This window comes from Solenopsis invicta, chromosome 1, assembly GCF_016802725.1.
Source record: "Solenopsis invicta isolate M01_SB chromosome 1, UNIL_Sinv_3.0, whole genome shotgun sequence".
Classification (NCBI taxonomy): domain Eukaryota; kingdom Metazoa; phylum Arthropoda; class Insecta; order Hymenoptera; family Formicidae; genus Solenopsis; species Solenopsis invicta.
The window spans coordinates 25,432,858-25,459,500 of record NC_052664.1 but is presented as its reverse complement, the minus strand read 5'-3'; the positions used below and the strand labels follow the sequence as shown (position 1 = coordinate 25,459,500).

At 38.7% G+C, this 26,643-nt stretch overlaps 1 protein-coding gene across 10 annotated transcripts in view; it reads left to right on the top strand.

The window, feature by feature from the left end:
- LOC105202120 (guanine nucleotide-releasing factor 2) overlaps positions 1 to 26,643 on the top strand; it is a 78,233-nt gene that overhangs the window by 2,858 nt on the left and 48,732 nt on the right. For 6 of the 10 annotated variants that reach the window (XM_026132419.2, XM_026132420.2, XM_026132415.2 and 3 more), the window contains exon 1: positions 9,986 to 12,901. The exons of 1 other annotated variant lie outside the window; for it this stretch is intronic. In XM_026132419.2, coding sequence (XP_025988204.1) covers positions 12,715 to 12,901 — 187 coding nt within the window. In that variant the 5' untranslated portion in view covers positions 9,986 to 12,714. Of the gene's footprint in view, positions 1 to 901; positions 6,841 to 9,984; positions 12,902 to 26,643 lie in introns of those variants that run through there. 3 more of the 10 variants (XM_039450608.1, XM_039450582.1, XM_026132418.2) reach the window with 3 other exon arrangements.

Sequence of the window (26,643 nt, the reverse complement as noted above, 5' to 3'; positions counted from 1 at the left end):
TATGTCAATAAACTTTGCACGCGTCCGGATAGACCCCGGATCGTGATTCGAACAGCTGGCCGTGTCACGAGCCTTCCGTCCCACAATTCGCCCCTTCCGAACAAAGACCTATCCCACCCCGTGGCCCTGTCCCTGGCCTGACCGAGAACGACTATATTTTTCGTGGCACGATTACGAGTCCTTTCTCCTTCTGTCCCCTTGTTGTCAACTCTCTTTCTTAGGTAACCGTTCGGGAACATGTTCCTCAATGCATTTTCTCGTTTTGTTGTCTTTGCACGTGGCTTTTTTTTCTTTTCTTTCAACCTCGCGTACATTCGTGACAATCATTTTTCAAAATTGATTTTTTGCTATTAACAACGCTCAAAAAAATGTTTTGCTGATGTGCAATAGATAGATTTCTAGATGTTACAACAAAAATTTATCGCTATTTTTTGTAGCTACTAAAGTATTGTTTGCCACGTATAGAATTTATAGCAACAACGTTTTAACAAAATTTAGATTTAATTGCCAATCATACAATTAAATTTGATAACAAGTATGATCAGTCTTAATATGAACAGGAGCAACAGAAAAATTTCCTCTCTAAATTTTACAAACGTTCAAATTTCACAAAAGTTCTGACATTAACTTTATCTCTGTTATTTAGATAGGTTCTATTCAAACGTATGCGTATCACAATATTTGATAATCATTTATCTACTTTAGTTAATTTTTGCAGCCAAAAAAATTGTGGCTGTACTTACAAAACCATTTTTTTGAATTAAAAACTATGGTTTGGATTTTTGGGATCTCGAAGAAGATCGCAGCTATTTAAATACAAAAAATAATAATATAAAACTAAATTAAAACTATTTTATTAATTGATTTTTAACGTCTACAATAGAGAAACGATTAATGATTAATTAATGATACAAAATGGAAGATGACTTATTGTAGTAGCTAATGAGTTAATTTTAGATTAGCAATTAAATATAATTTTCAATTTCTTCCTGCCCAATCGGCACAGATAATGTATTTTAAATGTTTTTCTTTTTAATATTTATTCTTCATTATACACGCTTTTTGAAATATTTGAAAAAATAGTTACAAAAATATGTCTGCCGATTGGGAAGTAGAATAGTTTTCCAGGGAAGAAAAAAAGATTTTAGTTCAGATTTTTTTTACAGCAGCTAGATATTTCAATACTTTGAATGTGCAATACCGATGGGTATATGAACGTATAAGTTTAAGCTTCCCATGGAGTTTCATATGTTTGACGCGCACAGCGTACGTGCTTTTGTAAAAATTGCGCGTTGCACTCCTACTTTAGATTCGTTGTCAATATTGTCGATATTTCAGACTTATGAGATATTTCATTCTTGTGTCTTAAAAATTTCTCGTTACATCTCCGTTATGTCATCCGTACGTAATGCCGAAAGGAAAATATTGGAAAAAACATTCATTTTTTTGTTTGGCGTGCGCAAGCGTTCGCGCGTGTCGCATACAGAGTCACGTTTTTGTATTAGAAACGTTGGTTCTATTGGTTCGATTAGATTTTGATAATACGCAACGTAACAGATGCGGCTTATCAGAGCTGATACGTTCGACCTCGAGGGGATACATGACGAACGGACACAGATACTTAAAGTAAGGGTAGTTCAATCAATTTGCCGGATAAAACTAACGGCAATTAACTCTATGCACACATCATCTGCTTCACGTAATCGCGTTTAATGCGAGTTGATTTGATGGCTGCTTTTGTGCTGCGTATGTTGGCTTGCTTTTTTCATTATCGCGTCTACGTTTTCCCTTTTAAATGAATTAGTTCGCGTTCAATCGCGCTCCAAGCGAGGTATAATATTATTCCGTATTTTGAGGTTTGCGATGTTTTAATCGCTTTTAAAAATACGGAGTAAATTTCGTTACACTCAGAAATAGCTCTCAATGGGGGAAAAAAGTCTCTGATATTTTCATTGCTCGCGGCCGTACCGATTGTCGAGTATATTTTGCCTGAAATCTTATTTGGATGATACATACTTCTCTCTCTCTCTGAATACTATATTACATTGTGATTTTATTGGCCGGCGCTACGGGCGGGATCAATAGTAAATCTGACGCATAGTCGCGACGTAGTCCCCTCTGAATGGCGGACTCATTAAATTTCCAACTAGGAGAGGGTTAAATAGTCGCATTGAAATAATTCTATAGCAGCAAGCGTACTGTGCCGTGCGGAAAACGTATGACGACGCTGCGTTATGCAGCGTTTTGAATGCCGTCGGCAATACGCCTCGAGATATCTCCCATAATCTTACGGGAGAGACGCGGCGGTATGATGGGGGAGAGCCGGTAGGTGAAAACGCGAGATCGGGATCCCGTCGGATCCACTTCATCTCGCCGGATCCTTCGTCTCTGTTTCGTTGCCATTGTGGCCCATTATGGCCTTTGTGCGCGGCCGCTTTAGCTAAGACAGCTTTTTGCTGCCTAATCTGCAGAGCTCGCTCGCTTCTCGTTACTGCGCGACCCCGGAAAGCTTTCGCTAATATCCGTCGCTAAAAGCGTTCGCGTGCTCGCAAAGTAAAAATTTTCGAAATTCGCGCGCCTCGTTTCTAGATGAATGATAATCCTGTTCGCCGGATAACGAATCGTTTATATAAATGTGAGAACGGCGAACCTTTCACGGCGTGCGCCGCGATGAAAACGGTAACGTGCGACTCGCGTATCTTTATAATTGTTCGTAAGACAAGCATAATGATTTTGAAGCGTGCATAATGAACGGTTGCGCGTATGAAGATGTTGCGAGTACGGCAATCAGTACCGTCTCCGAATAATTTTTATAAGCGTTTGCGGAAAATTGACATTGCTTAGCGAAAAGGAATTTACTTATTAAAAGGCTATTAATTAATGAGGTTTTTTTTCAACCAGAAATGAATATTGGCTTGTATAACGAAATAATTGGACGCGAAACACTGACTTTAAAATAACTTTCTGCAAGTATTTCTCTACAGCAACGGATTGATAGTCGCTATATATTTTTATTTTAATATGTGAAATTTTGTAGATATTTTAATCGCTGCGAAAGATACACTCATGAAATCTGGCATACGTATAAAGAAATATTTTTAAACGTCAGCAGAGTTGCGTGGCATATGGTGGAACATGCTTTCCTCGATGAACTCCATTACCGCAATTATTGCGCTCTATAAATTTTCATTAGTGTGACGCGATATCAAAAGGGTACACGGAACGCTTGAAGATCAACGGAAATATCCATTCGATCTTCCGCTTCCTAGCAATCGTCGGTAGATTGCGCTTTAAAAATGATCACTAATCCGCATGCAAAATACGAGGTTTGCTGTTACGATATATTTTATGACTCTTTATAAAATATCTTCGATCTACTTCGAAAACGAAATTTCTTTTAGCGCTCGAGTTTCACAACAAGGATATTATATAAATCCCGTTAAGATCTCTAGTTTGCAGGAAGCAATTTAATAAGTACGACGGACAAGTGTTCATGAAACCGTGATTTCCATAAGATAGATGTTAATTGAATAATATGCATGTTAATTGCTTCTCGGTCTATAAAAAACTATGCTAGCCTTGCACTTTCTTTTTTTTTCCTTAGTTCAGCCTTTCTCTGGAAGACCCAAAGAGATTATTTTAAATGCGATTACTCGCAATTCAATATTGCGAAAAACATCGCTAATAAGCTCAAGCTGTAGAATAAGTATTGAGAAAAATGATTTTGTTACATCAACAAGACATGTATGGTTTTTATGCGTTTTGGTGAAACCAAGAATTTCTAGTCATTATAAAATTAGAGATTTTATAATCAGAATGTTTGACAGACTTTACTGTAATCTGGTAATTCCTATAAGATATTTCTGATTCGTCCATTTTTGCACAGACCTACTGATGACTTTTAAATAATGCAACCAAGACTCTTTTATCAGCGTGTTGTAAAACGGAAAGGAGATATTTTTTGTTGAAGTATACGATGCAAGTTTCTTTTATTTATTTTTTTCTATTTTCAACAATACAACGCTGAACTCTTCGCGCCGTCTATGAAATTTATCAAAGTCCATGCAAGGTATCAGGATCGCAAGAATAGTCCCTTGAAAAGATTGTTATTACGCTCATTCTGGCAAGGCGACCGCAATATTTCGACTTCATTCTGCGAACGACTATGCCTCGCCATTTCTGCGGCGCACACGCGATTTAGCGCCTTTATTGGATTCGATCTGTCCGCGCGATCCGTTTAGGAACCGCAATCATGCGCAGCCAGCCTTCCGTTCCTCCGGCAGTCCGATCTGCCAATATCTATGCAAATCCGCGGCGAGTGTTACAAGGCTCGTGTCAACCAGCCCGATGATGCAGGGCCCGTGCCAGAAACACGCATTTGCAACGCCAGCGCCAACGGTGCACATCGCGGTGACGTTAACTCAACGATTCATTAATATGCAACCGTTTTCGCGTTACGCCGCGGCCGTGTAAAACAAAAAAGAAGAAAAGAAAAAAAAATGTACATACTGTTAAAACTGGTACACGCACGCGTGTTACCATTCTTTCTGCTTGTAGGAGCCTGCTGTATAAGCGCCTCGATTTTTCGTCTCTTTGTTTTACGTACCTCGCTATACGCAATTTTGAAATGATTACGTAGAGAGGAATGTAGAAACTTGAATTGCTTCTCGCTGATCAGTAAAAGTGTACGTATATGTAGATCATACGTCCTGTTTTATTTATATTTTATTCATGCTTTACATTTGAGATGAATTCTATGGGGGAAAAAAAATGACAAGTACAGATAAGTTACTCGATACGGACGTTCAACATGGATATTTATTTATTTAGCTTACAATAAAATCGGAATACGTCGCATCTCGATATGTCAAAGTTTTGCGTTTTGTGTTTTACGCATTTCGATCGACCAATTCTCCCTGGCGCTTGTTTTATTGCCAATGCTATATTACTTAAATAGAGAAAGAAAATTAATTAATTAAGAATAATATTGTAATGAACGTTGAAAGTGCATGTATATTCTAGGCTTTCGTACACGCGCACTTGAATATCTCGAGATCCATCGAGGAGGCGACGAGACGCGAGCTATTCACTGTCGTTTTCCTATGCGAGCCAATTCAACGTGCAATGGTGATGACAATGCCAGTCTTAACGTCAGCATGAGCGATACTTCTTCTCACATACTAATACAATGCAAATAGCGACGGCAGTAACAGTGTCGCGAGATCATTGCAAAGATTATGCAATAAACACACTATCAAGCCTTTGTCTCTAAAGGAAAATGTGATACAGGGATCTCTCGGACAAGTATTTCGTTAAAAATTGTTAAGTATGATACTAACCATTTTTATTTTGATACATTTGTTTGAATCGCAATTTTCGAAAATAAAGAATCAATGTTTTATATCTGAAGAAGCATATGGAATGGTCTCATTAGAACATCGTCGTTCTTCAAGGATTTTGGTCCACCTAGTTTTCCGTTGAGCATTCATGGATTAATTCCCGATAATGAAAAGTATCAAATTAATATTAAATACAATGACACTATTTGCTATTTATGTGTACATTTAAATCACAATTTTCAGAAGAAAAGAAATGATTTATGTTTAAAGAATCGAGTAGAATGGTCTGAATAGAACGTCCTCGTTCTTCAAGGATTTGAGCGTTCACGGATTAAATTTCTATTATAGTGAAAAACATCAGTTTGATTTAAAGTATGATAACAATTATTCTTACAATTAAATCACAATTTTCAAAAAAAAGAGAAAAACGATTTTTGTTCGAAAAATCGAGATGAAAAGATCCTAGTTTGTTGAAGGATTTGAACATTTACGGATTAATTCTTGATAATGAAATGCATCTCGATCTCAAGTACGATGACAATTACTATTCTGTTATGTACATTCAAATTACAATATAAAATAAAAGAGGAAAACGATTTGTATTTGAAGAACCGAGTAAAATAATCCGTGTAAAATGTCCTCATTCTTCAAGGATTTAAGCATTCACGGATTAATTCTCGATAATGGAAAGTACCAAGTCAAACTAGGCTTGATGAAAATTATTATTTCAATGTATATGTACATTCAAATCGTAATTTAAAAAAAGGGAAAAACGATTTATGTTCGAAGAATCGATGTCCTCGTTCTTCAAGAATTCGATCGTTCGCAAATTAATTCCCGATAATGGAAGGTATTAAATCGATCTTAAGTACGATGACAATTATCATTTTGATATCCATATTCAAATCACAAAAAAAAAAAAAGATTTGTGCTCGAAGAATCGAGATGGAACGGTTCAAACAGAACGTCCTTGGCCTTCAAGAACTTTTGTCAATTTTTCTTTGAGCGTTCACGTTCAAATTAATTTCCGATAGTGAGGAGCATCGGTTCGTGAGATGTCACTAGTTTGGAAAGGTCCGCAAATAAATTGCGTCTTCGGTATCCCGCTCGTCGGCTCAGTCTCGTATCTCGAAATAAAGAGCGGAGTGTAAGAGCCGGCCTCTCTGTGCGAGGTCTTTTGTCCCTCTCCTCCGTTAACCCTCTCACCATCGTCACTCCCTCCCTCATACGTCTTTTACTCGTCGGTTCCTCTCTCTCCCTCTCTTTCCCTCTCTCTGGCCCGTTAAAATAGACAAGGCTTCTTTCCCGGCCAAAGTCGCAAGATATTACCGGCCAATCTTGCGCCGACGGTCTGTCCGCGAGAACGACAGTTTACCTCGGATCCGCGACGAAGTTGGTTCTAACCCGTGGTTCAACAACGTGGACTTGCACGCAACTGGATCCGTCTGGTCCAGATTTGCTCTTTCGCATACGTAAACGGGCATTTCGAATTCCGCTGAGAGTATATATATATATGTCTTCGAATTCTTTAGTGAAGTCTCGTTGGTGAATTTCTGTCTTGTTTTTCCTCTTCAGCGCGTTTAATCTAAACTAATCATCGTTATATTTAACAACGATCGAATGCGGCTATCTGTCTTCATATTCATTATTCTTTTCAAATTTATTTTTATCGACATCGGTTTAACTTCCTGAATGTCAATGCGACGTATCACAGCGGCACCGCGTCGCGTCGAAAGGGGGGCACCGGGGCCACTGAATGGGATAAATATAAGATAAAGACTAGGGAGAATAATCGATTGTTGCTATTATTCCGTTTATTGATAATGTTAAAAATATATTAAGAATGGCGTGACGATACTCGGAAATGCGACAGCGTGCGACCGTCGCGAGCGAATAAAAGTCGCGCGGAGGAACGCGTCTGTTAACAGTGATGTGTAAAGGGCAGCGAAATGTCAATTCGCCACTCAGTGTTGCGTATGGTAATCGCGTGCGGATTTAAGTGGGTGCTTTGAGGTAACCTGGCGTTGCCAGGCATTTAAAAAGGCGACGCTCGTGACACAGGCAACGACCCGGACGGGCGTCTTTTCCGCGTGCTCTTTACAGAATGCGTGACACGTCGCGCCGTTGCAGCGTTGGTCGGGGCGGCGAGCGGCGGCGCGCGGCCTGATTAATTACTCGATTAAATGGCAGGCAGTCGAATTACGGAACCGCCGATTATGGACGTAATACTCGCGCGGCTTAATCGCCTTCTCTTTCCCCCTCGCTTGTTGCTTACCGTATAATTAATGTGCGTGACCCGCGAGTGGAATTGGAACGACGTAGCTAATCCGTCTCTTAATTACTTTGCGCAGGACGATTCGTAACTGTTTCATTTCGCGAAACTTTGAAAGGCAGCGACGCTCTACCGTCCGTCAAACGAGAATGCACGCACGCACGCACTCAAACCTGTCTTTGAAGCCCCGCGCTTTTCGAATATTCTATTTTTATTAATTAATTCAACAGTCTGCTGAGATCGATAGTACGTACGTCAAGGAAACATTCGTAAGAGACACCGTTCACCGATCGAACTGCAGTGCAATCAATTATTAATTGTAACTGACCCAATCCTAACGCAATCATTTTTAAATGAGATCGTAATAATACTCCGTTTACTCCGCGCGAAATATATTTGATTTGAAGGCTGCACGCGCGCGAAACGGCCGTCTTTTTTTTTCTTCTTTGCACAAAGCCGCAATTATTCAATACGGAATAGCAATTGCTGGGATGATCTCAGAATATCGCGATCCGTCGCGCGATGTGGAGCGGACGGCTGGCAGGCGTTACGTGTTGAATGATCAAGGCGCGATCAGATAGACGAAAGGGGGATGGATGGATGGATCGTTGCGTATACGCGTTTGGTAAATACGCGTTTGGTAAACGGGCGCGCGCGAGCGGAGAAGCCGATGCGGCGCGGCGCGTGTGGCGTTAATTAATGCGCGCGAAACTGCGCGGCTGTCACGTGCCGTCATGTCGTTCATCGTGCAGACGCATCTCTGAGATAGGAGACGGGCAGATAAGATATAAAGGGCGCGTATCGCGATAAAATTTCCACACACCGTACTCCGGTGAGAAATTCCGAGGCGCGGCGATTCCGAAGATGGATCAGTTGAATTTTCGGAACGCGCGAACGCGCATTTCCGCGCACTTTTTACTCCTCGCGGCAGTGAAAATGAGGCGCCTAGAGATATTTTCATTTCGCGCACTCGTCAACTCTGCTAACCGTCTGACAGACTCGCGCTGGATAATTAGAGTTTTAGCGAATTTCGTTTTGCTAAATTAAATATACTCTTTTTGCGCGCATGCAAATGGATTTCGTCGTATCTGCGTATGGCACACGGTGAATCGAGAATCGAATTAATTATTCAGTTCAATCGAGTCGAATTCCTGGTGGAGTTATTTTAGCGAATTACTTCGATTCCGCTCAATGGAATGTTTTACGTATTCCCACTGTGTTTATATTGAAATGCGCTTGTACCGTAACGTTTTACGATTACACGGCGGCCGTCGGAGCCGGCGGCAGCAGCGCGCGTACTTCATGTGCGGTGCGCGATAAATTTTTATGTTATTACGTTTGCCGTGTATTTTCGGACGCGAGGTCGTTTGCGGCGTATCGCTCCTACCGTTTGAAAACGTCATTTGCACGCAAGATAATTTTCGGATGCGCTGCGGTACACAACGCAAAGATCGGCGTAAGCGTAAAGATAGCGGCCTCCGAAAATAACGACGCGACGAACGCGACAGGAAACGTAACGCAACTGGGTCGCAAGTTCATCAGTGCTAATTATTGCTAATCGGAATATCTCGTATTACTGAGATATTTTTATGATTCTGCGTCTCGTTACTCTTTCGCGATAAAGATCGCGTAATCGGTCGTCGAAGTTCGCCAGTGCTAGCATCGTATGACAGAGGAAATCGATACGTACCGAGAAAAACAATTAAATAGATTAATTTAAGCATTTCTCACTCATTAATTGCATATGTTAACAGATCTGTAGGGCAAAAGGAGGAAAAGAACGTGATAGAAGAGAAGACTAATATTTACATCGTTTGCAATGTGAGATCGACAGTTCTTTTTACGACATTTTAAACGATCTACGTCTAGTTATTAGTTTTTGATCAGCCATGTGTTACGTACAGCCTATTAATGAAACGTAAACATTTTCGCGTAAAAAACATATTTGTTATTTGTGTCGGGTCGAGTGTTTAGGCGTTTTGTTATAAAAATACGATATTTTTAAGGAGAGCGAATTTTTTCGAAAACTCTTTTGCGCGAGAGAAGATGTATCGTTTTTCAATCAGAGTTTTATCATCATATATAACAGAAATACGTAGATAAATAATGTACTCTCTAAAATCTTTGGAGTGGAATTCCACTCTAAAAGTGTGAAAATCCTGCCAGTCTTGATAAAGAGTGGCAGAATTTTCACATTTTTAGAGTGAAATTCCACTCTTTTAGATGAAATCCCACTTCAAAAATTTTAGAGAGTAAGTCACTAACAAGTCAGATTACACATCAAAATAAATATTTTATGCCCATTTCCACTAATGTAGATTAACTTTGATCTCAGTTCAACTTACTCCTTATCTTTTTCTAATTCTTAGAACTACAGAAAGATAAAGAGTAAGTTAAACTGAGATCAAAGTTAATCTGCGTTGGTGGAAATAGGCATTAGTCAATCGTTTAACGAAGTAACAGAAAAGTTTAATTGCGCCTGTTATTTTCACGAAAGTTCGTACTCATAATTTTTCAGCGGCAATTGTCCTTGAACGAGTTTTAATACCACCGAGCTTCAAGCCCCAAAAATCCGCGTCAAAGCCTTTGCTTACCGTTGCCGCGAGTATAATGGCCGAAGCAAATTCAATAATTTTATGAGACAGCAAGTAGTCCAGAAGAACTGTATCTGGCCCTTGTGTTTACCGTACCGTGGCACGAGTTACACGACCGAACTCCTGGTACCGTATCGGATTATACACATCGTTCTGAAAGTAGTAAAAGCAATGTAGGACCTTGGTAGACGGTCGAAAGGTAGAGAAGAGGTCGGCTTTTCGCTCCAGTAATCGCGAATCGTTTGTTGTACAAGATGATACTTTAAGAAGTTCGATACTTTTCCCTGCCCGACATTCTTTCCGTGAATATGTGTCAACTCCTCGACGTCCTCACAAATGCATGACATGTATGATCCATCTGATCATAAACTATGGACAGTCCCCATCAATATTGATTAAAGTTGATTTGTTCCTATAGTCTCGTTCCGAAGACAAAATCGCGAATCAGCGACATCGTTTAACCATTAATCGCGACACGTGATTCCGATACATTAAATTTAATGAGTTTTTTAACGTTCTTACATATTTTATATTCTTCATGTAGAGAGTGAAAAGCCTGGAGATGATGTAGTGAATTCTTTTTTTTATAAAGACCGAATATGCATAAAGAAATAAGAAAAAAAAAAATTTTGAACACGGTCGAACACATGACATTCAAAAGTGCATTATTTTATCGTCGCGGTGTCTTGATGCGAATGAGCACTAAACTAGAAAGCGCTAATTGTACGTATCGCGGTTTCCACAGAACATTTCAAGATTTTTATAAAGTAAGTAGCGCGAGTGATAATTTCGTATTTTATCTGGCGACTATCAAGTTGCAAAAGTTGTCACGTCACAGTTACCGTCGCGGTTAAATCAGCGTGAACTTTGGCGAGAGAAATTTTGAGCGCTATCACGCTATACGCAACACTTCGAGGAACGAAGCTATTGCTGGTACTTGTCGCGACAGCCATTTAACGGCGTCACGATAAGTTTACGTCTGACATATATCGCGGGAGCGACGCGGAAGCGCTAGACGCAGAAATCGTGACGGAACATCCGACGCGTTAAAATAGACACCCTAGAAACTGACGTCTTAGTGTACCACTTATCTGTATCGCGGCACAGTGCCCCAGGTCGCGATGCGAGTATCGCCGCACGTGCATATTTTATAGGTCTCCTGTCATCGGTTTCAATCGATCTGTGAATCTCGAGATTCTCTTTCTGCATTCGGCGGCTTTGCGCTCGGAATTATCAAGACGATAACATCGGCGCGGATGTTGTAATAGATTCATTACTTGTCTCTCAAAGCTAATTTAGACCAAGCAAACGGGAACGACAAACACGAATGACTTGCTCGACGAGTTGCTGAACGATGTCGCGAGGCAAATTAATTTGCGTGATTTTTTTCCCCCGTTCGCTTCGCGCCGATCTGGATCCGGCTTAAGCACTTTGCATTTTGCTAATTTACTGATGTAGCTCAACTTCAAACTCGACGTTTAACTTACTTTCTATCTTTTTCTAATTCTTAGAACTAGAAGATGATAAGAAAGTAAATTAAATCGAGTTCAGCTACGTTGGGGCAAGAGATGGGCCTTAGACGTGTTCGTATTACGGAAAATAGATTATCATAAAATATCAGGTTGCCTCTCACCCTAATGAAGTGAACTACAATGTTCGCGAAACGTTGGCGTTAACGATGCTCAAGACACGGAGACGACCCGTAAACCTCTTAGCATTCTTGAAGGGAATATCCGTGGAAGCCTTAAAAGCATGGTGTAGATTAATTTCACATAAAACATTATTCGGAGTCACAATTTCTTTACTCAGTATGCGAAACTCTCGCTGCTTCCGGTTATTTTCCATGGACCACTCGACGTCTCGTTATAACGTTTGGTTAAAAGACACGTGGCTGATGGGTCGTCGATACATGCATCCCGGACACGAATCTTCCGGGGATAGTGAAACAAATTACCTTTCGCGAGTCGATTATCCGTTTCTGATAGAAACCGTTTGTCGCGAGGGGTATTTTTATGAAGCGATATTTACCACGGTACAATGCATTCAGAGTCACCCAAGCTTGTGATCCTCGATATTGTCTATCGATAACCGCAGTCTTGTTGTTATTTGATACAGTTCAGTATATTCGCAAAAAAAAAAAAAAAATTAACGGCTCTCTCGTTTCTCCATGAGCTCAATTAAACGTGTACGTATCGTTTCTCAGCGAAAGAGAGAAAAAACAGATATTAATCACCATCTTAAAATCCTTTTGTTAGCGCACGGCGCAAAATCTTTCTTGTTTTGTTGTAGCATTTTTTTTTCTAATTTTATTATTCATTCTTAGAGGACGTTTTAATTATCTATGGCTATGTCGTGAGTAGTGAAAGTGAGATTGAACAGTTAAAGTGCACTGTGACAGAACAAACGTATTTAGAAATGCAATTTGCCGTCGCGCGAGTCGTTCACGCCATAGACAGTTACGCGAAGTCCAGTTTGAAAGAGACTCAATTGCAGATCTTCGCGTCATAAAATGCCGCAGTACGACGACAGTTTCCTCGATTCGCCGCGATTTCGGCGGCGAACTCACAGTTATACGGTGCAAAAACATTTTTTGCCCAAATCGAAGTCTTTTCACATCACGACCACACCTTTGCTGTTGGCCGTAACCAATCACGCCAGGACTCTTTCCGGTTCCCTATCGACCTGCAACTTGAAAGGTAATTCCATCTAAAAAATTCAGGTTAAGGACGCGAGGCGATTTCTAACATTTTGTGTCAATGCCTGTGCATATTTGTGATAGCAAAAAAGAGTGCAAAAATGTTGAGAAGTTACTTCCTATTAACTACGACATTTGTCCTTTTACATTTTGTATGAACACGTTTCTGTACATAGACGCTATCTTATGCCCGTATTTATAGTTGTTTCCGCCGAAGCACTCAGCTAAATAAATTTTGAGACACGATGTTGCTCAGTAAGAATTTGCTGCGTCAAATTTACAATCGCGCAATTCAAGGAATTTCGACGAAGTTCGTCTTGAGACACAGCTTGAATTTGTTTCTCGTAATTCAATAACTCATTATTGGGAGAAAATCATTTAAAAATCTTGTAACATTTTTTCGAAAGTATTTTTTTAAATAAGGAAAATGATTATGAGAATGATATAATGTCGAAGATTTTTAAAATATTGAAATTTAGAGTTGTAAACTGTTTTTTATTACAATATTTTTGTGCTTGAACGCTGGATGTGAATACCTTTTTTGTATTGATTTAAGGTAGCGACACGCATTTATTTGAAATTCATCTTTTCCAAACTTGATATGACATATCGGTGATAAATGGACACGCGTTATTATTCCATTTATGATTTATTCGAGAAATAAAGTTTGTCTTTGTTTTGATCGAAATTGCTTTGCTGGTATTTCTATTTTTTTTTGCTTCCCCGAAAATAATGTAATTGTGTGATATAAATAAGTTAAAAAAAGAATAAGATTAAATTGCAACATTTTTGCGATAACTTAATCTGATTGTTTAATTTATTGAACTTCTATTATAACTTTTGATTTGTTAAATTTTTATAATTTTATTTCTTTATAAAAAAATCTAAAAGAAATAATAATTTACACTGTTAAAACAATTATGGGATCACTTTTTTCGATATTTTTTGCCCATCTTTAAACTGTGAGTACCCAGTGAGTAATTAATATAAAAAAAGATCAATAAAGAGCTTTAAAGGGCAAAATCTCTAAGATACGTTTAATCAAATTTTTTTTGTTATTGTTCTGCACACAAAAACAGATTACTTTTAAACTATGATATTTCGGTAAATAATTAACATAAAATAAAGTTTTTTTTTGTTTAAAAGGGTAAATTGCACACTTTAAGATAATATCAGTGATTATGTTTATCGATTTTTTTGTCACACAGTTTACGGTGAAAAATCGTCAATTTTAAGATTTTGAATATCTCAAACACGTACTTATTCAAAGCTGATCACGCTATTAAGTATTTAGTTGAATAAAAATTGATCAAATGCACCTTCCAATAGAGACTTTGCCTTTTAAAATTCCTTTTAATCTTTTTTTTTAATTATTTGCTGAATACATTTTTAAAAATATTAATAGGTAAAAATTAATTAAAAAAAAGTAGTGACGCTGTTAATTTTTTTTTGAACACGGCATATAAAAATTTGTTCAGTCGGTATGCGAAGTGATGTGGAAGATAAATTTTACTCTTCAAATAACAGATTTAACAATTAGCAATTAGTTTTAAATGGAATACTGAAATTCTGTTTGTGCAGTCAACCGTACAAATTGTCATTAAAAGAAACAAATAAATTCATATACGGCAGTTATTAGTAATACGAGTGCAAATTGAATTACAAATTAATTCGTATTAATTTGCAATTGCTACACGATTCCGTACTAAAGTATTATAATCAGATTGATACAAATTCTCTCGTCAATTAGGATTCGAGTAAAACAATATCTTTCAAAGCGTTCTCTCTGTCGAGTGGAATTAATTATGAACTTGAACGCTTATAAGTCTATAAAAACAAATAAAAATGTATGCGGTATTGTTCACATATTGAAAAATCAGTTTATAACAAAAGAAATAGAATATTCATATTTTTTAACTACTTTACTTTTGTAAATTTACTTTGTTAAACGTTTTGCGGGAGGATCGATCGGCTTACTGCTTTGATTTGTTTTGATAACGTATGTTCCGCGTCGCGTTGAGTATCTATCATCATTCGCGCGGTGAGATTCGAGGCAGATAGCGACCGAATTATTCATCAAATTGCGATTTGCTACAAGCAATTAGCGGCTTAAATAATCCGGTTAGTTAACTCCCGCGATTAACAACGTGATCGCGTCGAGTATCAAAACTTGTCAAACGCGATTATTTTCTACGGATAATTAATGATTAATTTACGTTTTACAAGACTCGTGGGTGTCAGAATTTTATATTTCTTTCGTGTTAATTTGCTGTCGCAATATACACAGTAGAGAAGTGTGATTAATATCGGAAGTGTTTGAATTCTGCTATTACTGTTGTTATTGTGCCAGTTTTGGGACCCAATTTCTCAGACACCCTTTTTATATTAGTTATGTTCCGAAAACATTAATTATTACAAAATACGAAACTTATAAAAACACCATCTGATAGAAGACACTAATTGTATTTATGTTTTTAAAGTTTTATTTTTAGCTTTTGTTTAAGAAATATTACCCGAAAGCAAAGTAATATACATGCTAGTATTAGTGACTTCCCTGTACCTTTGCCAAGACTCATCATGGAGCATGCATCATCAAATGGAGATCCTGAGTCATGAAGATCTGACTTGAGATATATATAAATTATTACAAGCATCCCGAGAAATTGTTTCTTATATAGATTCAGTTGCGCATTCGATAATTCTTTTCTCTCTACTTTCTCGCATCGTTACCTACGTTTAGCTGCATTACACATTGGTATTCTTCCGTAATGACAACGGTATGCCTCATGCATATTAAGTTGAAATTCGTTTCACAATCGAATTGATGTCACCTTTGGAATAAACTCGTTTGTTCTGGCAGACCTCTCTCTAAATCGTTCGCGCTCTGATCTAATTGTTCGTTCATTCTGCACGCTATTCTGCTTTGCGCATTGGCAATTTGCGTAACTTGAGTTTAAATAATTTCATCCCCCTCTTAAAGTGCCGTTTACACGATCAACGTCTACGTCGTACGCATTATCGTATTAAGTCTTGCGCGCACGCAAAAGCAGATAATTACTATTTCGTGCTGTCAATCATATTAAGCACCGTACGCTCATCGCAGGTACATACACACCACCTCCGACCATTAACGTGTCGTTGTTATTACGCGCGACGTCTCCCCCGCAATATAGACACAACGGATATACATCACCCAATGATTTCCCTCTAGACTCGAGAAGCGCGCGGGGCAAATTGCTACGTTCACTAGCCGTCTCGCGCGCGTTCGCCGCGCCGCTCGCATCCGCGGATCCGCAAAACGCTTTCGATTCGCGAGTTAATGGCCGAAATGATTTGCACCCGCGGGGTAAACGCAAATTGCGAGCGATTAGTGCGAAGCCTTAATGACAGGCTTGAAAGAAAATCGACATTAAATAGAGACGTTGGCGGCTACGTGATGAAGTACACGCAATTATCGATTACTTAAAAGCGTAATACGCTACAAGCTGATAACTCGGGGTTACAGAGGCGAGGGTAACGCATTTAGTCCAATTTTCTTTTTTTTTTAAACCTGATACTTTTTTAATTCGCATTTTTATTTTAAACCTGATGTATTCTATTACATTTTTTTAATTACGTGTCGGAGTCACTGGATTGGCACACTTCGGCCATTTATCCGTTTCTCCAATTATATCGAGTTTGAAACCCGAGGCTATTCATGAATAGTCATGTCCGCGAATTGTTTTTAAAGAAGCGGCATACGGAGAATATTCTCGCTTGAATAGATCGCAGAAATAGAATCTTGGCAGTGGCACGTGAATTTTTGTCCTGGTGGCATACATTTGTTATGAACTTTGAAACGAGAGACATCGTTCGCCAGCTAATTTTGCCGAATTCACATTTCTAAAGAGGCTTTTTATCAACTATTAAATTATGAGATGTAATTCTTTAAGCAGTTGATTCATAAAAACAATTTGTACCAGGATTTTTTAAATTCTTGTAAACCGCGATCCAGTATTCAACGGTAAACATCCATCTAGCTGTAGTGAAAAAAAGGACGCAACAAAGCAGGGGAAGATATAAATTGATTATTTATTTATATCACCTTATTTATATCACTTTACTCTTCCTACTTTTTAACTTTTTATTGAATATAATTTTATAAATTTGTTTTTCTAAGACATAATAAGGTTCATTTTCTTATACGTGAAGAATGCGCTCATCTCCTATTTCTGTTGATGATAGCTTTGACCATCGGAATTATTTTCAAGCGCAAGATGTTTGATAATTGTAGTTTATTTCGAAAGATTGAATCGCTGAAAAAATTTTCGCGACTCGCACCTCTAAAAAAATCTACGCGATTTTTGATCAATTTAATCAATAAAACTATCACGTGTAAGAATAACAAACAATTAAAGAAAAATATTTCAATAGTTCGACAAGATGGAATAGAAAAAACTTGTATAAGTTTAGAAAGTCATAATGTACAACAATATTACAGTTTGTACGAAACTTTCTTACTTTTCGTCAAGAAGAATCTCTGATAGAGTCTGCCAAATAGTTTCGAAAGTATTCGTCACTACGCTTTTCACACGATGACAAACGTTTAAGTTATTCCTTAAGAAAATCGTCATCCAAACGTGCTGATGCAAGTTCCAATATAATCTTCGCTCTCGGAAAAATCATCGTCCGAGAATTAATAACGTTAATTATTTTAATTATCAATGGCAACTATATAAAAAAAAATGTAATTTTAGAAACAATTAGAAAAGAAATCTGATAGTCTCTGTAACCTTCCGCTCCTTTCAATTCGAATTTAATTCTCAATGTTATCAATACGTAAAAATGATCTCTTGCTCTAATCCCAATTTCTTCTCGAATAGATATAATCTGTGTGCGCCTATGAATTTAATAAATGTCGAATTTCAAGTTCCAAGACGCTTTTTAAGGTTGTTTGTAACTTTTCGCGTGAGACTTGCTAATTTCATCGGTCAGTGTCACTTGCAGACCATCGCACCGTCATTCTCTGTCGGTGCTCTCCCGGTTCTGACGTGTCAACCCGCAGGCAATATTCAAGGGGAGAGCCGGTTGTCATGGTACTTTAGAGAGGACGGCTTTTGATACCAGAAATTCACTGGATAAATTTACCGGTCCGTATATAAGCGACGCGTAGCACGATTATCGTCGCGGTGGTGGTCGTCGCACGCGCGTGTAAGTCGGCGTTAATAAACACGAAGCGGAACGACAGACGTAATTACTGGTGAAATAAATTTCGTCAGTGTCGTCCGGGAAATGAAACCGGACGAACGGAATTTGTTCGAGCATCAATGACATTGCGAATTCGCAATTTCGGCAACGAGCGATTTGCGTGATACATCAACATGACATGAATCGATAATTGTTATAGCTCTCGCAAGGGATACGTGAATATTGCCACTGTTATTTTGTCCATGCTCGTGAAGGGATATTGCGTTTAAAATCTGACAAAATGTATAAAGCACACGTTGGAAAATTCGTGGAAATGTTGCTTCTGTGAATTTCGCGCTTAATTTTTGCATGTTATTCGAATTTAATGTTATGCGAGTGGTTTTGTAAAATACACGAATAGATATTTTCTTTATCATATTATAAAATTGGAGAATTTCGATTAATTTGTCGAGAGAGAAGTTTAAAGTGAATTATAAAAAAATTGGAATATTGTGGAAGTTATTAAATTTTCTCGATGTAAAAGCTATTTAAATATCCTCCAAGGACATTTCTGCTTCACCACGAAATGAATCTGATAATCTCGCTTCCAAACTTTCTCCTAGTGCATCTCTAATTCTTTGTTATTAAGTCTTTATGCTCATTGCCGAAACAGATCCATATTCATGAACAAAAAGAACTGCTTTTGAAGTATGCACCAGACTCTTCCACAACATCCGGTAAAATCCTCCCCGTTGTAATAAATACACTCTCGACGAAAGTCCTGAAGCGGTTTAATCCGTGTTCCAGAAGCTTCGCATAGGATTGCCAGAAGCATCCTGGGGGACTTTCATGAATAATAATTTGTTGCCGCGCGCGCAAAACGCAACGATATAAACGCACTTGCCAGTTCTCTTACATTGGATAGGATAAGAATAATTACCTGCGTGAATGCTCTACTTTTGCCCTCCAAAATTGACCCGTTTCCCAATTCTAATTTGTTTTTTATTTTCACACATATAATTTTACAAAATAACCTGTTTGAAAATAATTATAAATAACATTGTAATAAATAATATCAAAATTTGATAGTTATAAATTATAAATATCAAAATACAAAAACTGCGTGTTATTATAAGAAACGCAATTTTACGCTTTTGAAAGGTTTCGTATAATTCTCACGGATACGTTATAATGTCTCTAAATCTCACTAATGTGCAAAGTACGATTACTATGTTGCATAAGAACCTTGAGTTATAGTTGGTTGTATGTACATACGTACGGACCTGCTTCTTGTTTACTCGCACGGTTATGTGTTTAGATAAATCAGATCTCGCGGGTACAGATCGGCGCTTAATGCGCCAATTGGAGATATAGGAGCGCAGGCCTGTTTTACGAGGGTGTCCCGTCGCCTGGAGGGTGCAAACCGCCACTTAATCAAGACGTTACACGAGAGTTTGCTCCTCACAGAGGACCCTCGGGCCGTTCTTCCCCTAGGGTCGATCACCCTTTCCGGCCACATCGATTCTCCATAGGTGAAAGCTTTCGGAAACTGTTTGCGAATAAGCGACCACCTCTGTATTTGCGCGCCATAAATCTCTTTTTAACATGCACTCGTAGTTGCAATATAAATGTTTACATTCGAAAAACTGGTTTTTTTTTCTGTCGCGCATCTCGATAACCGACAGTGTTTTGTATTTTCCGAGAGACGTCGCGTCGCGTCGCGTACATACATACATACACTCTCGTCCAGTATGACAAATTCGCGCACGCAATCTACGTAAAGGACTTTTTCCATCAATTTAATATTATTTCTAAAAAAAATAACGAATGTGCGTTGACTTTTCATAGATATCAATGCATATATATACGCGTTTACTTTTTATTTAATTCTAATGTTACTGATAAATGAACAAATAATATTCACCACAGTATTCAATATTTTTGTATTTTATATTCTGTTTTTTTTTAATTGTTACGGATTTAAATTAAATAAAATATTGAATGAAAAATTAAATTACTTTTTTAAATAAAAGAATTTATTTAATTTGTAGAGATTAATATTTAAACTTTTAAGCAATTAAAAAATAAAAGATTCTCTAATACTTTCATTTAAAGCCGAAGAATTGATAAAATCTAATTTTTAAATTATTTTCAAATGGATTTTACTTAAAGAAATTAAATAGATTGTCGAAATATTGAATAGTAACTGAATTGTAACAAATTTTGGTGATAAATGACATTTTTGCAAAGAAGAAAATGGATTTTGATTCAGTTAAAAGATCTGACAGTGTAATACATACATGCGAATTTTACATCGATCCGTATCAACGTTATTTAGTTTCATAAATGACATTACTGTAAAATAACGTTTTCGAAATGTGCTGTAGCATCGTAAAGAGATTAGATCGCAATTTTTAAGTACCTTTAATCAAATGGATATGGAATTGTATATGAGCGGTTTTCTACTGATTTACATGGGAAAGAGAATTTCGTTTTTGGTATGCAGTTTAATTGCTGATCCGATGAGCGCGGAACAGCGAGGGTGCACAACGACGAGATAAATGCTCGCAGGGGGAACTATTTACTCCTGTGTTTGTATTAACTTCCACACAGCCAGCTCCATATGCGAAATTTTCTACGGATAGGGTTGGGTGCTGCTATTAACAATAGTTACACGGTGTATGTGCAACATAAGCTGCTTGTAGAAACGTGTAGCGACATGTTATTATTTGCAAAGGAAATTCGAGTTTATTAATAGTATTTAATAGAATTTAATGGTACTTTTGATGATATTTAGACGTCATCGATTCAGTCGCTACACAGCTATAAATGACAATATTTATGTAAAATGCTTTTTGCAACAGTTTCCACATTGGCTGGTAATACATCCTTTATTACGACGATAGCACAAAACATTTAAAATATATTATCTGTAATCTGATCGAAAAACCTGATAAATAAACACAATCGTTTTATTTTTTGGTCAATTAAAAAACAGTAATAAAAGATAAAATATTAAAAAATTCTTTCGCAGCCCGACGTGTTCGCCTCAATTTTAACTTTAATTTAATTCAGTCCCCTGTCCCTCGACGGTTCCACTTCTGGAAAGAGACAAATAGCCGGTTAAATTAAGGTTATAGTTAACCGACCTGGCTGGAACCGGCTATTAGGGAAAGAAAAGGAAAGTAAAAGTAGAAATAAAAAAAAAAGAAACGGCAGCGGGAAGAAGCGAAGGAATTCGCGTCTTTTAAGCGGGCGGAATGCGATAGGCCTGGCTGCTTTCTCGGCATTTTAACGAGTTCTCCTTTTCTAATATGATAAAACTCGGCGCACCTCGGGGGTTACCTAATGCAACCCCGTTTGGCACTCGGCGGGCGTGTCTTCAACTGCCACTCGTAAATTATCGGGGCGATAAGATCGACGTATCTCTTTAAGTATCCCCCGAGAAAATGGTATTGCGAGACGCCGGCTCGCGCGCAACGCGCGTGAAGATGACAAGAAATCCGCTTCTCCACGCCCGTGAAAGGGGAAGCTTAGCGCCGTCCTGTCGCACCGATAAATTTCCGGCGAGAAGAGGCGAATCTTTCGCGCTGCGGCGAAGTGCATTCACGTGGCGTCCCTCCGGGAATGTGCCTGGCTTAAGGCGCGCCAGCCGAGACATGGGGGTTGTAGCTTCGACGACGGGACGACCGCCCTGCCCCGCCCCGCTCCGTCATTCCCCGCGAATCGGTTGATCGAGGTGAAAAGGCTGGGTACACGTTATAAGAACTGAATTCGGATTTTGTATACAGCGCGGATCGAGAACTGAGACGCATTCGAGAGTTCGAGAAATGCGAAATTCCTCGTCGAGGGACGTGCGACGAGGCGATGGCGGCGGCGGCGGCGGCGGTGGCGGGAGGAGACAAAAATAAATGGGAAAGGAGCCGTCTGCTGCTTCCCCCTGCCCTCTCGCTATCTCTCCCCGGAATTTTCTCTCTTCTCTTACCTTTTTCTCCTTCCTCCGTTCCACCGTGTCTTCCGCCGTTCGCCTTTCTTTCCGGTTCGTCTCCCCGCCCTGTCGCTCGTTTTCTTCGCGCGCGCTTTCCTACGCGCTCTCCTCCTCTTCGCCGGTCGATCCTCGTTCGTGCGAGAACTTCCGCTCAAGTGAACCCTTACGAGAACGGATGCACAACGCGATGTAGACGCTGATAGAGCGAAAGATACGAAGAGGTAGAGAGAGAGAGAGGGGGGGGGTGAGAGAACTCTACCTCCCACACGGCAAAACTATCGCGTTCGCATAACAACGGGCGAAATTCCCGATTCTCGATTTTCGGAAACGCGCATACTTTTGCGGCGGCGAAGCGTCTGGGGTTGCGAAGCGGAAATCGATTTGCAGAGCACCAGGCGATACGTCGCGTTTAGATAAAGGAAGTTAGAAGGAAGGGGTGAGAATGACTTGACAGCGCGAGCTTCTCGTTAACAAGACGAAACGTGAATAATACGCTAGACGAAGTTCGAGGTCTCAAAGAGTCGCCTTGTTTCCCAATGAAATATACCGAGCGACGTGCGCCGTTAGTAGGAGTGCGAAAAAAACGGCACCTCATTAACGCGGAATCTCCGTCGGACGCTAATGAGATTAATTATCGCGTCGTAGGCGATATGTCGCATGTGTTGCGACGTGTCCAACGGAACCGCGACAGCAAGATTTAATAGCGATCGGTTCATCAATAAATCTTTTGCTTCTATTAGCGCTATTCCGCGAGTCACTTTGAGAATGCTTAAATCATTTACGACTTCTTGCATCATGTATTACGAGTGACTTTACTCGTGCCTCTTTGAATTTAAACAAATAATTTTTTAATCTAAAGAAAGTAAGTACTGACAGAAATATAAGGAATAATTTAGTTGTTCTGATGTTTTGAAAATACATAAATTTCTGAAAGAAAGATTTGCGCTATATAACCAAACTATTTCTTTAATCGCGAAAATATTCAGATTACACTTAGAGAAAAGTTTCTTCGAGTCAAAAGTAAAATTTGTTCGAATTGAAGAAATTTGTGCTTTGCTATACGGTCACAGAAACGTTTCCTTGATTTGAAGAAATTTTTTGTTCCGTTTATTAGAATTAAAGAAATAGTTTTTGGTTATGCAGCGCCAATCTTTTTTTCAGATAAAAGAAATATATTTTCAAAAACCAGAACAACTCAATTATTTCTTATATTTCAATACTTTCTTTGGTTTAAAAAAGTTATTTGTTTAAATTAAACAAATTATTTGAACAAATTATTTATTTACTTTAAAAAAGGTTAATCGTGTCGTTTTTTTAAATCAATTAAATTATTTTCCTCAAAAATATTTTTACTTTAACTTTGAAAAAAAAAACCAAGTTAAAGAAACGATTTCATTGATTTAGACATAACTTTTCTCTGGGTGCGTCCCATGTCATATGCTACCGTGATCCATTGTAGGAACTGACGCAGAATTTTCTTTGGAGTCGGCGAAACTTATTTTACGAAGTCTTTAGTTTTTAATGGCACTTAAAGTTGCTAATTAAAAAATCGTTACTTCTGAAGATTTTATCGTGAGGTGCGGACAGTAGTCTTAAAGTTAAATGGAGAGCACTCAGAGCCCTTTAAAAATAAATCCGACGGGAATGCTACATTATACGCGTACGTGTGTGCGTGTGAATTCAAAGATTCTAAGATCGTGGGGGGAGGGGGCGACCTATGGTAGGCGGAAGTTCCGGAGAACTCATTAAAGTTAAATTAGCCGGGAATACACTTTCGGTAGGATTGAGCGAGTGCTTTCAAACCGTTTCGACAAACAGTTTGCGTTTGCGAGGCGTGTATACGGCGCGCGTTTCACGCGCCGATTGACGTCCGTCGCTTTTATCATCTTTTATCGTATACATGCGGAAAAATTTCCCATGGCAACATTGGGGCTACCGACCGGTTCGGGTTTGCCCGTTCGTTTATGCAAATGGAAATGTTAATTTGGATCAATCAGATCTGTTTTCTCGGCGCGCCGGTCGTGCGAACGACACGCCGCATCCGGCGTTTAAACGTGACTGCAATTCGAAGTCGCTTCGTTACAAATTTCCTATAATCAAATGGATGCCACGGTTTATCAGGGAATCGATAGTGCCGATAGCACAGGGCATAGCTCGCATTCGCACGTGCACGGAGATATTTATCCGCCGCATACAGTCCTCGGACCCTCTCCCCCGTCCTTCCCCCTCCTCCGGTAAAATATTGCCGCATCGCAGCCCTCTTCCTCCCCTTCCACCCCTCTAGGAGATATTACGTCGGTGCATATTGAACTCGTATTTATACGGTTATCGGTAATGACAGTGACCCCCAAACTGCCGGTCGCTCGCACGATTTGCATAATTTGCGCGATTGCCTGCCGCTGTTATGTACGCCGGCTATTATGATCAGTCTAGCGTGAGATGAATCCTCCAACAAAGATCACGCGTTTCTTCTGTTCTAGAATTTTTATGGCAGGTGTACAGTGCGTTGCATTGATGCCTGGGGTACCAATTTCAAGGACCACGTTTCTTTCTTAGTTATTTTTACGTTCATGACCAAATGCTGCCGTCAACGATCACCGCAGCATTCAATCATGAACATAAAAATAATCAAGAAAGAAACGTGGTCCCTAAAATCGGTACCCCAGGCATCAATGCAACGCACTGTACGTTGGATACCTAGACGTTTTTGCACGCCATTTTTATATCATTTCAATTCCAATAAAATAATAAGATATCGAGGCGGCGTGATTTTTAATTACGATAATACTGTAATATTGTTATAACATTGCAGCAATATTGCAATATGATATTTCATATTGCAATATTGCAGTAATATTGCAGAAATATTAGAATGCGATATATCACATTATAATATTGCTATGACATTGCAGCAATATTGTAATATAATATATTATATTACAATATTGCAGTGATATTGCAGAAATATTGGAATGCGATATATCGCATTATAATATTGTTATGACATTGCAGCAATATTGCAATATGATATGTCATATTACAATATTGCAGTGGTATTGCAAAAATATTAGAATGCGATATATTGCATTAGAATATTGCTACGACATTGCAGCAATATTGCAATACGATATTTCACATTACAATGTTGCAGAAATATTAGAATGCGATATATCACATTATAATATTGCTATGATATTGCAGCAGTATTGCAATATGATATACGAGATTTTTTTTATCAAACTTTTCGTTGTACAACTTGCAAATCGCACTTGCATATCGAACGTAATATAAAAGATATAACAATATATATAATACTTTTGTATATATTTTCTTGCTTTATACGAAAGTATTATATGTATAGTTGTATTTATGATATTTCAAAGTTACTTCGCGGGAAGAGAAATCTAGGACTGTCTTGAAATTCACGGAGAATTGTTACAGAGGGCCAAGGTACAGCACAAATTACGGTTTGTCACTTGCGGGATAAATGGGACGGAAGGTAGACGGTAGCCGCAGACGCGATGCACGCGTGATTTCCGGGCGTAGCCGCGTGATGTACTGATGAAGCGCCGCGCCGTCCGTCCGTCCGCTTGGAAGAACTCGCTAATTACGGCGGTGTACGGAGCGTATGCATAGTGCAACAGCCAGATGCAATTTCGGAGACCGAGTGCGGCGAGTATACTATTGCGCGCGGAAACACCCCGACAACCAAGAGAGAGAGAGAGAGCGAGAGAGAGAGAGAGAGAGAGAGAGAATGCCGTTGTCGCGGCATCCTGTAATACCGGAGACGCTGTGTATTCCCAAAGGGTGACATCGGTTTAGTTCTCTCTTTTTACGCGTTGCGTCTCGCATTCATTACGGACGTTACAGTCCGCACACGTTAGCCGCGCCTTGCGCCTCTTTTTCCCTCCCTCTCGATTTATAATGTCCTCATGAGCACACGCGATTCCATTGTACGTCGCGTCTCTCGGAGGCTCGCGTGCGCGTTGATATAGTGGTCGCGTTTGCATGAGACATTGACTGCGTCGTCAAAGTTATCATGAATGAATGTTGAAACGCGCGGTTAGAAATATAAGTCGTCACGCAACATTACACGAGTTTTATCCGGAGAAAGAAAATGCCATTGAGATAAAAAAGATGAAGGTACTGCCAGCTACAGATTTGATCGTCTCCAGTGCTACGTTTTAGATGCACATTATTATACTTTATTATTACTTATTTATTTAAGTATAAATGAGACAATGATTTTTTCTATTATCAAAAAATTGTCATTTATGCTTAAATACTTCAAAATATTTAAGATAAATGATGTTTAGGCACAGCTCTAAGTCAGACAAGTGCATATGTAATTTAGATTTGAGTAAATCTTTTTGTATAAAAACTGCAAGTACATTTAAACTTGTCTTAATTTTGCCTGGAGAAGGAATTTTTCGATATGTTTGACAGTTTTGAAGACATTTACACTTTTCATAAATTTGTTAAAAGTAGATAAACAATGAATTAATCTTACATAAGTTTTGGAATTAAAATTATGTTTGACAGTTTCGAATAAATTTACACTATCCATAAATTTGAATGTTACAAGTAGA